The sequence below is a fragment of the Rhinoraja longicauda genome, chromosome 2, assembly GCF_053455715.1.
Source record: "Rhinoraja longicauda isolate Sanriku21f chromosome 2, sRhiLon1.1, whole genome shotgun sequence".
In the NCBI taxonomy this organism is placed as follows: domain Eukaryota; kingdom Metazoa; phylum Chordata; class Chondrichthyes; order Rajiformes; family Arhynchobatidae; genus Rhinoraja; species Rhinoraja longicauda.
The window spans coordinates 68,052,883-68,069,522 of NC_135954.1; the positions used below are offsets into that span (position 1 = coordinate 68,052,883).

A 16,640-nucleotide genomic window follows, 5' to 3' on the forward strand; every position below is an offset into this window, starting at 1 on the left:
CAGACACATGGATTCAAGTATATAGGCAGCCTCGTTTGCTGCATGTAAAACAAGTAAATATTAAACTAATACAGTATTACTGAATTACTGTCCACATAGAATAGCGGTGGATTAAGAGAAGGTAGTTTTCATGTAAAGGTAGATTCCGCAGCCACAGACTTAACCTTGCCGTAGATGTCTCCCTCTTTGGTTCTCATCTAACAAGTGTGTGAGTCTTTCCCACCAAGTGTAGTCCAGAACTGGCAAAGGAATAATTTGTGCTAATGGTATGATAAAATGTTCATAATGTCTTTCTAATCAGGGCCTGTTTCGATTGCAATGGTGAAATAGTCCTTTTTCTCTTCGAGGATATTTTAATCCAAGTCACCGGTCATCTTTAGGTCGTTCCTTATTAATTTTTTTCATCTTCATTCTTCTATTCTGAAACCAGATTTTAACTTGCCGTTCGGTGAGATTGAGAACCCGGGCGACCTCGTATCTGCGGTCTCTTGTGAGGTACATGTTAAACAAGAATTCCTTTTCCAGCTCCAATGTCTGATGTTTGGTGTAAGGGCAGCGTTTTTTTCTGGTAGATCTTGCATGCAGCCAGTTCGCGGAAGGGTTATCTGAAAGTATAAAGGAAACACATTTACTACATTTCCCTTTCCATGTTGGTCAAATATTGTAATATTCTCAGAATCAAAACACCTTTACACATAAAAGAGGGTGAGGAATTCTGGATTCATGAAATTGTTTACTGAACATTCACGTGTTTACACAGATTATTATACTCTTATACGCATGGCCCTGGTCAATGAGTAAAGTCTATGAATCGAATTCAAATACTAGATTGAATGTCAATGTTGAGACAATTTATAAACAAGGTAAAATGTTGCATGTTTGCATTAAGTGCATTTTTCCATCCTGTGAACTTATCTCCATCACATTTACTTGCATAGGATGCACTTGAATTAAGGAGTCAGCAATTACTATCTCCCCTTCCTCTATTATAACGAATTAGTTCAGTATATTCTTGGTTTCTGTCCTTGACAATGCCTAAAAGGTACAACATAAACCTTAATCAAATATTTATTTTAATTTTTATACAACCACAGACGAAACGGCGAATTCGAACCACATAAGTAATTTTTGAAACTATTTATTTACATAATGAAGATGTCAGTTATAAAAAATGGTTTTCATTTATATTCCTTAGGTGGAAAAGTAAAACGAGAAAAAGAGATCCGTACTTACTTGGATCCATGTGCAGCTTATCTGCGTTTGACTCAACCTCTCCATTATTTTCAGAAAAGGAAATCTCGGCCAGGCGTTTATCACCAGGAGATGGTCCACGAGAATATTCTGAGAGGGCTAACGTGTGTGTTTCAAACGTAGTGCAGTCATTTCTGCGGGCAACTGCAGGCTCAGGTTTGATGCCGTAATGTCTACTGGAAGGTAACCCGGGGAAGGACAAGGTCCCGGGCATGGGTTCTAGCCAGGAGCGCATGTACCTACCATCAGGCGTAGCGGCAATAGGTGCCTGGTGAATGTATGGGTGATAAACAGTGGGCATGTTGGCAGAGGTCTGAGCATGCACCGGGTTCCAGGACGTGCTAAACACAGTCGCTTTAGACTGGAAGTTACAGGGGGAAAAATCGGGGTGCTCAGCAAGGGCTGCCTGCCTGGAAGACTGAGCCAGTGGACCGGACGCATATCTCGACGCCAGCAGATCCTCGTTCTCATGCATTATAAGAGAGTCGACATAATAATTGCTGATAGTCCCCGATGTCGACATTCTCGGCAATGACACGGCAAGCGCCTCTGAAAATATGAAAGAGCAGAATTCAATATAACAACTTACCGCCGGGACAAGTACAGTCCGCTAATATGGTGCAAGCGCACTTCCACCCCATTGGATACATCACCCACGTGATTCAAAAAACAACAATAAAATATAAATCAGTCCGCAGCTTGTAGCAGGGTCAATCTTTTATAGTCATAATTTTATATAGCAACTCCATATGTTTTTTTATGCAAAGGGATATAATTACTTCTATATAAGGAAGTCGATTTATTTCTGCCAACTGAAATACAAGAAAAAAACGGTTGAATTTCTTTTCTTGAGGGACTACTTTATATCATAATCAATCTTCCCATCAGATGCTCGTTTTTTTTAACGAACACCTTATAATCGTTAACCTTCTCATAAAACGTTATGGAAAGAGTGAAACTATAAACTCCAAAAAAAAACAACGAAGAATGGAATAGGGCGGGTATTTATTATTCGAGCTCAGTAAAAACTAAAATTCATATCCAGTTGTAACAAGTCAAAATCGTTAACGAAGTTTTAAAGGCTACCACTGAGAAGTGGCGAGTGTACCTGCAGCTGCTATGAATCTTTCATTTTTAAAATGAGGTACACATTAAACCCACTGTGTCAATCTCCGTTTTATAACAGTTTGAGCAATAAAACTACATGTTAGCAAACTATAGCCATTGCAAAACGACTCTTTACCTACAATAAACCATAATTAATTACAACTTCCGCATTCAGCGTGCTATTTTGGTTGACAGATGCAGATTCACGGATGATATTAATTTGTTCGGAAATCCAGTAGTTGCCACATCTTTCTCTTCGGATTCGTGGACGTTCTCCTTCATGCATTCACTGGCGGGTTATGTGGGGAGGAAATTGCAAAGCTTTCCTTCACTGACGGTATTTGGAAATCTCATCGCTTATACGGTTAACATATATTCCTTTCAATGGTAAATAAAAGCAAACCGTTAGACATATCAGATTTAAAACGTGAGGGCATTTCTGTGGATTTCGCCAGCATCCGTATTAATGGTCGCATTTATCCCATGTTATGTCTTCTCGGCATATTAAATATTACAACGAAGCACTATGCTTTAAAACCTAAATAGGCCTAGACTTCTCTCTCTCTCTCTCTCTCTCTCTCTGTCTCTCTCTCCACTTTCTCCAACACACACACACAGACACGCACACACAGACGTACACTCTACCGATATGTGTTGTATGTGTGAATGTGCATGCTTAAAGCGGTTGACGGTTTCACTTTAAAATATTAAAATTAACATAAACGATATTTCCGAAGGCCGACATCATGGACTGGTCCACATTTTAAATAAATAAACTTGCAATGTATTTAATATAAAATCGTTGAAATAACTTCAAATACATCTTATAAAGTGATACTCGTTATCACTATAATAATTTTCGCGTAGAATAACTTATCATCGCTAATCTCATATGAAATATTTTATTGTGTATCAAAGGATCAGATGCCAATGCTTTTGTTTTTATAGCTTCGTGGCGTAGAATTTCGCAGAGTAATATGGTAACGTTTCACACTTTCATTTGGACACCCTTTAAAATATATTTATATGTAAGCAGCATCTCCAAACCTGTAAAAGAATTAATAACAATTATTCCAGTTTTGTTTTATTTAAAATATCCTTGGATCTTTCAGGCCAAATATTTAGATTTCCTAGCTAAAGCTGCCGGTTCCTATCTGAGCCTTATTGGTCCAATTCTAATTTTCTCTTAGTTTGTGGCGATTTGACCAACTATATGTGGAATACTTTATTTCTGCTGCATAAAATGAAGCTGGAAAAACCCTCGACCGCAGCAATAGCGTAGAAATTCAACGTCTTTCCTCGCAATTAACGTGAAGCACTTGAACTGTTGCGTTATATCCGATTGCACAGAAATAGTGATGAAACAAAGGCAATTATCAGAATCCACTTTAAACCAACGTGCTCCCGCCGTTGTGGTGAATAGCCTGCCGCCCCCCCCCCCCCCAAATACACGCTCCTCAACACAACTGCCCTCGACACAACAACTACCCGCTGATTGTACAAACCTTAAGGTGCAAATAACTGAAATGCAGCGTCCTTTTCTCGGTACTTATTTTTTTAACCTGAATAATTACATTTTTGTTCAATCTTCTTTGATTTTTTTCACCGGTTTGGGCGATTTGGTCGGAAAAGAGGGTTGTGGTGGGTGGTTATGGTGGGTGGTGCGGGGGGGGGGGGGGGACTAAAGTGTGAGTTCTTGTGGCTGTTGGCGGGGGGTGTCGGGGAGATTCAGCCGTCGCTGGCGTGCCGACACGAGAATCTGGGCAGCGGACTGTTACAATGAAACTGGTGGAGTGATTAGGTCCAGAGCAGAATCAAGAACCATTCAAGTCCAGTGTTGAGCCTCAGGGAGAAAAAAAAGACGTTTTGCGTTTCCTGTGCAGATGGCCTGAAATTGGGATTCAATGTTGATTTTATATATATATATAATATATATAAAGTGAAACCACGAGGCCCTGACTCTACACTTCGCTAAAAAGAGCTGTTCGTCTCATTAAAATTAAGGTTTTTATTTGAAGGAGATTTATAAAAACGACTAGCCATTAAAACAAAGTTGGAATGCGCCGCGTCTAGCTGTGATACTAAAGATTTATAGTTTGTATGAAATGCTTGATTTCAAACTATATACTTGAATTCGTTAGAAAAGGTATAGTGATTACTTAATTCCTCTCATATTCAATCCATTCCCCACCCCCACCACAACAAAAAAACTGATTACTATTTTTTTATAGTTTGTCCGGGTTAGATTTTCAGTTTCGAATTTTGTTTGGGCGTTCTATCCGGGAAGAATATCTGTTATTTGCAAGTTACAGCTCTCAAGCAAGGGTATTTCAAAGCAGCAGAAAGAAAAAAAAGTATCTCGTTCTTGGATGCGATTCGCTTTAGTTCCTCAATCAATTGTTATTATGCAGCATCGATACACATCATCCACAATATAGAGGAATGCAGTAATGCACCCATTTCAAGTTTAAGATATATTTGGTAGAGGGATCCATCATATCTCATTATACAACAAGGCGAGGGGATCAAGGATAAAGCAACATTGTTCTTTTCGTGCAGTGCAGAGTTCGTCTGATTTGCTTTTACTTGATAATTACGTTTGTTGCAAATAAATAGAACAATCTTTATTAATTCGTGCAAAATTATACCAATGAAAGGTCTGTCAAACGTGTTGTACCATTGTTTTCCTGTTTTATTAAAAAAAAAGTTTATGGAATTACCCAGATAAATAAGATATTCATTGAATACACCTTGTAGCCAAAAGCATTTGGCAAAACTAGGATATAGCTGACTGATAACATTTTCAAGGAAGACACAGTCAGAAATGTGGAGTTTCTTTTGGCTTTTCGGTCCTATCATTTAAAATAACGCCGACGCCTTTATTTCCGTTCAGATAACATCTGTGTGAAATTGCAATGCTCAATTCGTGGGGACAATGTACGAGGAGGACAGAGATCTTTCATCGCTTTCGTGTCTAATTTGCCGTAAGCAAAATAATTTGACAAAGATTCACATGATATACAAAAATAACAGAAATGGGGAAATCAAATCCTGGAATGTCTGCAAATAAGAATAATCAAAATTGGTCAGATCGCTCTGCAACTAAACACTCACGACGCCCTTTAGTCTGAGAAACCAAACGTTTTATTGGGCTGTTGCCTGTTTCCGAATAATTGAATCATTTTAGGCCAATCGCAGCAATCAGAAATTAAATGTTCAACTTAAAACTGTAGAGATGGGCAGCGTGCATTGGCCGTTTTCTTTAATATAAGCGAACATTCAATTGAAGGGAACTACAAAACGGTCGCGAATCCTTTATATAAGATTATAAATCATATGAACCTTGGTGATGATAGCAAGCAACGCGCAAATAATAAAATTTAAGGTGCCACCAGAATGATTTTGAAACAAAACATTATTTGTCCGGTTAAATTTGTCAAATAAGTCATTGTTGAATGGCATTAAATTGGGGGTGGGGGGAGTACATTAATAATGTTGCTTATATCAAACATAATTCGTATTTATTCCGATGCGCAATAGTTAAAGAAACATCCTCAATTACTTGGCAACGTATTTGATCTATAAAACTAGGCAAATAATTGCGAATGCGTTGAATCGAAGGGCTGAGTTGCACAGCGTTTTAAACAGGGCCTGGCTGTTACCAGAAGGGTTGTTTTGACCAGTACAAACTTGACTTCCTTCGTGGGTCAATAAACCTTGCCGACGATAGTTTAAGGTGGTACAGTGGCTTCGGGAGAATATGAACCTGCAATGGTATAACAACGCACAATTTTCGGAAGATGTTCATTTATATTTAACTGAAAAAAAAAATCAAGATAAATATTTCTGCTTCGCGTAACACTTCCTTCTATAACATGCCGCGTGATATAATTTAACATCACAGATGAGATTTTAGACATATTATTTGAATAATGTATCAATAGGTTGCTTGACATGCTTATTTTAAATCGCTTACGCGAATTTCTGGGAAATCATAGGTAAATACGTTTCTTTTGTACAATGTGCAAGTTTTTCGCATTCTCGGATAATTTGTTCGGCTTTTTTTTTACCATGGAACGATATCAAATATGAATGTTATATGCAATGCATCTAAATCTGAATTAATAAAATAGGACAAGAAACAATCTAGACATGATCCCTATTCTGCATAATGGCACTGAAGCATCAATTTTAAATAGTTTAATTCCAATGGTTGTTCAACTGATTTGACCAACAAAATAAAATGCCATTGTGCATGTTTACTTGCTTTGCTTAGATTAAAGCTTCTGTTTGTCTCGTCGAAAGAGCCCAATATAATGGGGCAAGTCTGCTTTCTGTGTTTAGTCTAGTTTCTGCAGAGCATGAGCCACCGACCAAGCAGCGTTTCCACTACGCTCCGCCGAGGTCGCTGTTTCCAAGAACAAAACAAAATTACGCGCCCAGGCGCCATGTAATGATCATAACCGAGGCCTTGTGCCTTTCAAGTAATTTCTTTGTCTTGCACATGGTAGAATACATAGGCTTAAATGCGTATTCTAAATCATTTTGCAAGGTTCCTTTTTATTTCCGTTTTCACCGCGAATTGCAGATGAGCCATGTACAGAATGTACAAAAACAATTATGTGACTTTTTAGCAATGTTAATATAACTATAGAATCACTAACAAAATCGAAATCTGCAATGCATCGATTATACCGCCGTACGTATGTAACTGCAGCAATCTGCAGTAGAATGCAGCTGACTAACACCGGTCCTTTCAACTAATGGATCAACAGCGCATATACATTGAAGGGAAATCGAAATGGATCATATTTAATTTAAACATGAACTTGATCCTTATTAGAAGAAAAACAGAAAATCTAACGTAAATGATTGTATTTAGGAAATGCCAGTTCGCCACATCGTTTGGGAAGCACAATCCACGATTAGTTTGCAAATGAAGAAGATTCTCTTCTGATCTTTGAAAAAAAATACACAGTTCAATTAATTTCGGGAGGGGGCGGGGGGCTTGCAGAAGAACTAACTACCCCGTCTTTTCATTACACATTCTTAATCCGATTGCAGAACGTGCCACTTTATGGCTAGCTGTGTCAAACCAAAAGCTTTTACTTTTTCGGAATTATTAGTGTATCTGTGGTTTCTTTCCAAACCAGCACAAGAACTCACTGGCGATGATGATAACTGCAGTAATTCAGGCAGTCTCGTGTTGTAGAGTTAGACTTTAGCCCCAACAACATGAAACTACCTAAATCACACATCAGTTCTATCTCAGCTCTTTAGATTCCTACCACTGTACATTAGTAGTGGGACAATCTATATCCACATTCAACAAGCTTACTCAAAGAGAGGTCACAATCATCGCGCTTCTCGTCAAAACCTCGCATGTATTTACCAAAATGAAAAAGCACTCCTTCCACAGGCAAAGCTGTTTGTCCATGAAATCATTTTCCAATTTATTGAGGGGATTTCGGGTTTCATACCGAATTCCAATTCAAATGAATAAATTGAATTGCAAATTCAGCACAAGAATACTTGTTAGTCCCCACTAAATATGGCGGGGTTCTTTATTATCTCTGAACAGGATTTCACGCGATCTGAATACATGTCATTCATTCCAGTAATGATAAGCCATTGCAACTTGTGTGCACAGCAATAATCACGAGTTCAAGGTTTGCCCGAAGAAAAGAGCTAGTCAGATGACAGTCAATAGAGATATATTTTCTTTTTTCTTTTCCCCCACGTCCTCCATCCCCAAAGGAAAATAAACAATACAGTAGTTTTAAGTTTTCTCTGCTAACGCCACCGATTACGTTTAAAATATACTAAAAGCACAAGTTTGTTAGAAATGATCCCTTACCTATTGGTCTAAACAGAGGATAATGGATCTCGCTCTTCATATAGATCTCACCTTCAATGTGAATGCTTCGAGATGTCTTATCTGCTAAGATTTTTTCGATTCTTCAAACTCTTCTGATTTTTGCAGATTCAAAGATCTGGTGCGTATTTTGTTCAAAGAAAATCAATTTCCTACATCCGAGCGGTGCTCTGCTTCCTCTGTCTTCGTGGCTGTTCGCTGAACTGAAACCACTCGTCCAAGACAGCAACAACCCAGATATACTAGCAAGTCATAAAACTCAACAAAAGCCGACAAACGTTACAGCACCATCGCTATATAGCCCAGACAAATTACGACCGTCTAGGTAATATTTAAATAGATTGCAACGGTAATTGCCAGTCTTTAAACCCACCATTCCTGCAGTAAACTTCCTCAACAGATAAGGTAAGAAAAAAACGAACACAAAATGAAGCAAAAACAATGTGCATATACCTATCTCAATGGACTCCGACGAAATACGTTTTATTCACCTTCCAGGAAACACAAGTTTTTGTTAACGTACAGAGTGCAGCAGCAATAGGTCTAAGCAAAAGCATGACTTTTCCAGTACGAGTATTTCATCTTTTCGAAACCAGAATGAATCAATTCTAATTGATTTTATTTTCTTTTAGAAGTGAATCGACGGCATTGAATAAAAGGTCCGACATTCTATTTAGTTATGTTTGCAACAAGGTTTCACATTTAAATGTGCTATGGTGTTTCCATTTATGGCATGTGATATATTTATGTAACAACACACTTTACAGCATATTCACATTTAACTTTTTTTATCAACATGTCGGTATATGGTAGTAACATCATCCTGGAACTATTTTAACAGCATTAAATGTATTTAAATATGACAATGTTCGAGTTACGTAGCTGATAATTGGTAACTAGCACAATTAAATGATTGTTGACATGTTCACCACCACCCCCCCCCCACCCCCACCCCCCCCCCCCCAAACCTATCCCTCCGCAGTTGTTTGGAAAATCGTCATATAGGACGACAATTTCTGTGCATGCCTTGCTTATCATGGCAACACTTATTATTATAGATACAGAAACAGACTATCGCCACAAATAAAAACAAAACACATAAATCGCATTTATCTACAATCAGCACAAGGCTGAGAAGTCAGAGGTAAGTGGAAAAGTTTTTAGTCTTTCAGTAACACTAGCACAACTTCCCGATGTCAGGGTAAATAGGCAAACCAGTGTCTGTGTTTATCATGAAAAGCTGAAGTTAGCTGTGAGCTCCCGAATCCTGTTCTCACGGTTCATTTTCTTGAGTTTCATTCTGCGATTTTGAAACCAGATTTTGACCTGTCTGTCAGTCAGGTGGACACTGCGGCTAATCTCTAGGCGACGCTCTCGAGTCAGGTACATGTTGAAAAGAAACTCTTTCTCCAGCTCCAGGGTCTGATGTTTGGTGTAAGGGCACCGTTTTTTCCTGCCACTCTTTGCAGTCAGCCAGTTAGCTCCATTTTCAGCTTTCACTGCCCCTATTAAGTAAGAAAATGATAGAAAACAAAGGAAAGAAAAAGAAAACAAAGAGACAGGCAAAGGCAGAGAGGCAGAGGCAGAGAGGGAGAGAGAGAGGCAGAGAGGCAGAGAGAGAGAGAGAGAGAGAGAGAGAGAGAGAGAGAGAGAGAGAGAGAGAGAGAGAGAGAGAGAGAGAGAGAGAGAGAGAGAGAGAGAGAGAGAGAGAGAGAGAGAGATCAAATGAGCAGAGGAAAAAAGAAAATTTCGTCAAATAATTTTCAATAATAACTTAATTGTGGTAAAATGGACGTTTTACCAGTGTTCATGTTACTATGCCAGAAAATAGGTAAAATATATAGGTATAATGTCATCTATTCAAAATGCTACTTTCTCCATTTATTTTACATTTTAACTTTTAATACAATGGCAATATTGTTCCATTTTTGTCTTTACCTTGGGTACATACTCGCATGGAATGGGGGGAAAAATAACATTTTGAACTATATCAAGGTTTAATCAGATTTCTGAAATGGGGATGATATGGTATTTTAATGAACCATGAGGGCTATTAGGATGAAGATGGAATTAGTTTGAAATCTGTACGTTAATGGCATTGGATATATTTAAACAATTGTTAAGAATCTTATGTACTTGGAGTAACATTCTCAGATTGATTTCACTTCATTCAAGAGTCTCATCATTCCTCGCTTTGAAGATGCCTGGTTAATACCAACGCAGTTGGTTATTCGCAAAATGAAAAATTCTCCTGCAATTATCGCAATATTCAATATTTTGTTCTGCGCCAGTAGGCATGTCTTTCCCCCTGCTATCATGTCCAAAGATTATGTTTTCAGTCCTATTTCTTGCCATGTGCCACGAAACAAATCCTATCTTCATCCACGACAATATCCAATGAGATTAAGCGGTGTTTTTCGTTTAAGGAAATAACTTTAAATGCAACAGATCGAAATGTATTCGTCTTCAATGTTTTAAGGCTCTAGCCTCGTCAACTCCTCACTTTTCTCACTTGAACTAACTTACTCAAATGTTTTCTTTGGAAGTTCGTTAGAGTTACAATTAAAATGATCGGTGGACATTTTAATCCTTTTATTGTGGTGCTCCCATGTTGTTAACTAGATGGATTTCAAATACAGTAATATAAAAACTAGGCAACCCCTAAAACTGTCTTTTAACATCTAAGTTTAAACAAAATCATATGCAATAAATCGACATTGGCCTAAAAGCAGCAAATTCTTAAAGCAAAATATGGCAGTATTATCTTATATTATTTTGAAAACTTTTCTTATTTTCATTTCAATAATTTTTTTCTGGAAAGACGCGCTGGATCATAAAACGTTCATGGGTTCCTTTGAGTATTATTCATTGGCTGTCTTTTATTTACTTTGGACCTTGTGTGCAAATATGTCCTTCTATGCGGTACACTTAAATAACTGCAGTAAGGATTCGTGGTTTGTAACTTATCTGACAAGTTTAGAATGTGAGTACAATTGATTCCGGAGCGTGGGCTCATGCTATAAACTATAGTAGGCATTAATTTTTACAGCATAGCTCACGCCCAAAAATAAAAAGTTCACAAGGTCAAAATAAACCCCCCTTTGTTAGGCTTGTTGGCTGTACCTGCCACGTCTACCCTGATTGTTAGCTTCTGATTGTTAGCTCTGTAAATCGCCCACTGTCTATTTCGTACCTACCTTTTGTTTCTTTCACAGGAGAGTTTTTGCTGATTTCTGAATGGACTGGTGAAGATTCTTCGTTTGGTGAAGAAGCCGGAGCTTCTGCCTCTTCTCTTTCCGAGCCGCAGGTTAAATGGCCGGGGGATGTCCCCTCGCTTCCTTTTCTCCCCAATTCACTCGGGGTTGAAGCTGAAGAAGGGGGTGTTCCAAAACGGATCTGGGACTGAGGCACGAACGGAGAGGCCCCAACCTGCCCAGTGTTGTTATAAAGTGTCTGTTTGGTTGTCGGATAGGCTTGGGACAGACGGAAATAGCCGGGCACAGGAACCCCGCCGCTAGTAGTAGTGTCACTATTGGAGCACGATTCTGATGTTAGCCTTGGAAACGTGGAAAGATCTGTTGCTGCCGCGCTTTTTGGACATTTCTCAGAATCATATAAGCAATATGCATTTTCTTCTTTGATATTCTGGGGGAAGGAACATGCTGCTACTTGCTGGGTTGCAGGTTGCTCCATGCGACAGGACCTGGGAGGATCTGACCAGACCTCCATCCCGCTCATGTAGGGATGAGAAGTCAGGACCATACTCTGAGAGTTGTTCTCACTGCGTTTGCTCAGAGATGGGAAAAGTCCACAGTTTTGGATGCCGTATGATAGATCAGAGGCAGGCGGCAGGTATACGCTGTTGTTGGGGTAATAGGGCCCTTCCCCGCCACGGCCCACGCTGATCAGAGAATCTACTAAAAAGGAGTTTGCAGCCGGGCTGTCTGAGCATGACATTGTTGTGGGGTAATTTGGCGAAAGCAGAAGATATCCAGTTCAGGCTGACATTTCTTGTGCAAACACGTTGAATATGATTAGAGATGCCTCCGCAGCACGACAGGCGGGACGAACCAATCAAATGGCATTGCTGGCCACAAGCCCCTCCTTCATGGTGGGGCTACGTCACCAGAACTGCAATAAGGTCACCATATGTATTCGGTAAACTGCAAAAACGTCTAAATGCATCTTTATTTACTCAGTTCTACTTTATTAGAATCACGTCCTTCAAATAAAATAAAAGAGGGGCAAAATTGTAATTCAATACTACAAGTTTCAGCAAAATGTGAAGCTATCTAACTGTTTCAAAGTGGCTATTTTTACATATTTCCAATTATTCGCACACGCGGTTGATAAAAAGAACAAAGTTGTAGTTCTATATTGTGCACTTCTAACCACGCGTTAAGTTTCGCAGCCGGATACTTTCAAGAAAACAGAAGTAATCTTGACTTTCACGGGTCTGATTGTAATTACCCAGCCGCCTGCTGCAACAGTTTCACAGTGATCACTGTGATTCAGATCCACAATGAGCCTTTCCTTATTGTTACTTCTGTTGCCATTCCTTGTATGCGCAGGATAGAAGAATCACTCTTGAAATTCAAGTCCGTGATTGTATATCTGGCTTTTTTTGTAGTTTAGAGTTTAATGGGTTAATGGGACATACTGCATCTCTGTAAGTTAAGTGCAGAAGGTCGGGCACAACAAACTAATTCTACAACCACTTCCTTTTATCCATTCATCTATTTTCCCGGCGAGGCTGACTGGATTGTGGCAATTCTTGAAATTTCATACCAAATTACAATTTGAAGAAATAGAAAACATTTGTTTCGAAATACTTTATCATGTGTTCTTCAACTGGCTGGGCCAAGAACACACATCGTTTACCACATCTATAAAATCGACCTCATCATATCGTCTTAAAAATAGAATACATTGCAGTTAAACAAAATTTACAAGCGTCTCAGCTACAATCGGGTCAAGTTTTTTTAAAGCGCGTTATAGAAGCCTCCTCCAGAGTATGTCACTCCATCCCATCCAAAGATAACTTAGAAATGAAGCCAGAGGGGTGAAAATGCTTTACCTTTTTTCCATGGAAGGAAGCGATTGGTGAACTTTTTATCTCCAGAATTTAAGGTGAAAGATAATTATACTCAAACTACAGGTATTATCATAATATCAGTGCAGAAATAAATTAATGCAACAACGATCAGAGTCCCCTCCAAATGCACGCAAGCACGTACACACACACACACACACACACACACACACACACACAGACACACATACACATGAATCCCTTGTGATCCATGGCAAGGGATGCTTTTAACTTAGTGTATTTGTGGCATATTTGTTCAATATGTATCAATGTGAATCTGAATACGAAACTATTCTCTGTGTCGGTCATATTTTTTGTATTTTGATCGGCCATCTCTGTAATAAAGTGCAGCAAGCAATGCCGCCGTCAATGTCGTCTTTAGATTCGGATGTAATATTAAATCTCTAACATTACTGTGTTTTTCTACGAGCCATCTTTTAGCCGCACTCAAAATGTTAACCGCGCCGCCCCACCCCCACCCTTTTCCCCACCGCCACCACCACCGCCACCACCACCGCCCCCATCTCTGTACTATTATTCCAATTGCAGTTATTTTAACTTCTGGCGCTGGATTAAAGCTCAGAAAATGTTGTTAATCTAAAGCAGATTATTTAAAATATCATTTCAGTTAAAGTCAGCGGGATATGAAGGCCGGCTTTACAGTGTTTGTTAAGGGGCCGTCTCGGAGGATTCCTTATGCATGCTTGTTTTTAAGCACAAACGACTGTTTAGAATTATCACGGCCGTCCAAAAACCCTATAAAAACCTGAATGTTCTTTATCGAAATTTTGAAAATATTCCCGTTTGCAATCCCTCTGTGCCAATGACACGTATGATCATGGGAGCAGACAAAGATTTAATGGGTGAAAATAACAATTACCATCTCTGCCAGAGTCTCATATATAAATGTTCAGGCTACTGTACAGCAATGCTAACAAGCGGCGCATTTATGTGTTGGAGGCATGATATTTATCTGGTTCTTTTGGTAAATGTTTCATTGCTTAATAAATTGATGCCATATTTGGATAATTTTATTGGTGCATTTTTGGAAAGGTTTAAACGTCTATAACCCAATTTCCCAGTAAAAATCTAATGGGGATGGTGGATTGATTTCTCCAGTTTCTAAGATACTGCAGGCCTTTCTCAACGTTATGGATGGGAATGGAGCGAGGAGCTGTGAGTCTCATGTGAACATTTAAAAAGCCCACACCAGGAAGTAATTGAAGCAGCAAGGATTTGCGGGAAATACGTTTCTTTTCTAGCTTCTAGTGTGTACGTGACTGTTAATTACGACATTGGTAACAGTTAAGAAATGTCTTTAACTCTGCCGAGGAGGTTGGGGAGATGAAATAGCTTTATTGCCTATTTCAGGAAAATGGCTGGGGGAAAAAACAAACTAAAGAAATAGCTTTAGAAAGTGCATAGTTATTCAATACTTCTAATGGCCATTAATGCGTTCCATTTGGCATAAGAAAGAATAATGAAGACACATTTCTTTGCGCCAAGCTATGTCGACCGTGGGTATTGCAAGATTTCTACATTTCTCCATCAACGCGTAAGCAATAAACACACGTCTTGCAACGCTGCAACAAACGAGGTAAATAATACATTGTCCAGTCTGTGATAAAAGGGCGAGCATAGATTGCAGTGGAGCAAATAGTGCTTCTTCAGTAAATAAGCGATTTCAATGTCTAAACTGAGCAGGCTGTGCCCACTCAGAGCTCGGGCTCGTTGTTAGCCTAGATCGTGAACTTAAGACTGAAGGCCAGACTGAGTGTCTTTCACTCTGTTTTCCGGATAAAGTTCCAAGAAGAAGATTCATATGCTCGCCACCTGCACCACCGAGTGAGATTGCTTATAATTATGTAGTGTTTGTTTGCAGTCACAAAATCTATCCAACACTTCGTGAACTTAAAAATAAACTCCTCGCCCTTCAAGTGTATTGACCATTGTATGTGCGCAGTGAAATCTTTTCGTAGAGGGTCCAGGGCAAATATTTGCCATCTACGGCTCTGATTTAACATATATAGCTTTTTCAAAAACAGTAATAACAATTCTCTGTAATTCGCTAAGATTACTGGAGAAGTTGAAGAGTGATCATTATTTTATGTCTCCGAGATAAATCTGAAAAGAATGTCACCCTTTAACTGTTTGTGTATTCAATAACGTTGTAAGCAACCACTCCGGAATCACAATACTGTTGCCTAACAGAATTTTTAGGGAAAGATATTTTTTAATAAAATGCACCAACTGTAAAAACTGAAGGTAAATGGATAAAACTGAAAATTCGCTGCATTAAAGGGCTTGGTTTCTTTATATTGGACGCTTAAAGGATAAAACACGTTGAAACAGAAATACTGTTCGGTAATTTCAGAAAGCCACGCAACACTAACTTTTTGTACAGTGTACAATCAAAATGTAAATTAACGTCTATCGGTCGCAGACAAGAAATCTAAAAGTCAAGGATATCAAAACTCACCAAATTTTATCTTCCTCTAAATCTACAAATGTAACTAATCTGGCTAATTGTCACCACGGACTTGCTATTGAAACACCGATATTTATTGCTGGATAGTTTGTGATATAATGCTTTATTTCTTTTTAAAAAGATAGCGAGTCTAACACTTAGATTTAAAGACATCGTTTACACCCGCATTTGAATGAAAGAGAAACGGAAATCCAGCCAGAAAGCAAAAAGGATGTCAGCAGCGAACAATAAGTTTGAATGAAGTGCAGAGTAATAACAGAAATGGGCGCATAACTGTTTTATGGTTTGGAATGGCAAAAATATTAATAACAATATTTTTCAATTGCCTGCTTAAATAGACTTCTGTAAGCACGTCTCGAACAAGTTAAAACTGAGACAAAAGACTTGCATTTAAACGGCGCCTTTCACAACCTTGGGACGTCCCAAAGTGCTTTACAGCCAATGGAGTACTTTTTGATGTGCAGTCGCTGTTGTAACGTGGGAGACCTAATTCGTTTGTTCTATTTTAATCTCATCTCAGTCAGCTATTTTACTGTTATATAGAATTATGTTCCAATATTCCCTCTAAAAATAAAACTAAGAAAGCGCGATTGGATTATACGATTTCAAATGAATAATCGACTTTGAACGTGAACAATATTCCGCAAGGTAAAGGGTTTTTACTAGTGAAATCAAGCGTTTATATTTATAATGGAGATTACAGCGACGTACACTTCAACTTAGGTCTTATCAACAGTTTATATCGACAAGCTTGATCAATTACAAAAAAAAAGCCGTCTAACAATTCAAGAGATGTTCAGATAAAAATAGGATGGGGAACTTTTAAA

At 38.7% G+C, this 16,640-nt stretch overlaps 2 protein-coding genes across 3 annotated transcripts; both read right to left on the reverse strand.

Moving 5' to 3' along the window:
- Positions 1-363: 363 nt before the first annotated feature.
- LOC144609978 (homeobox protein Hox-A9) lies at positions 364-8,255 on the reverse strand. The gene is made up of 3 exons (XM_078428394.1): positions 8,216-8,255; positions 1,234-1,800; positions 364-605 (listed from the first exon to the last, which is right to left on the reverse strand). Exons 1-3 carry the CDS (start codon positions 8,253-8,255, stop codon positions 364-366), a joined length of 849 nt encoding a protein of 282 aa, XP_078284520.1.
- A 1,208-nt stretch (positions 8,256-9,463) lies between these two features.
- Positions 9,464-12,241, reverse strand: hoxa10b (homeobox A10b). Of its 2 annotated transcripts, none has more exons than XM_078428416.1 (2): positions 11,431-12,241; positions 9,464-9,738 (listed from the first exon to the last, which is right to left on the reverse strand). In XM_078428416.1, exons 1-2 carry the CDS (start codon positions 12,188-12,190, stop codon positions 9,464-9,466), a joined length of 1,035 nt encoding a protein of 344 aa, XP_078284542.1. In that variant the 5' UTR covers positions 12,191-12,241. The 2 variants fall into 2 exon arrangements, with proteins under 2 accessions (XP_078284542.1, XP_078284533.1); XM_078428407.1 differs by having other exon boundaries at positions 9,464-9,726; positions 11,413-12,241.
- Positions 12,242-16,640: the final 4,399 nt, after the last annotated feature.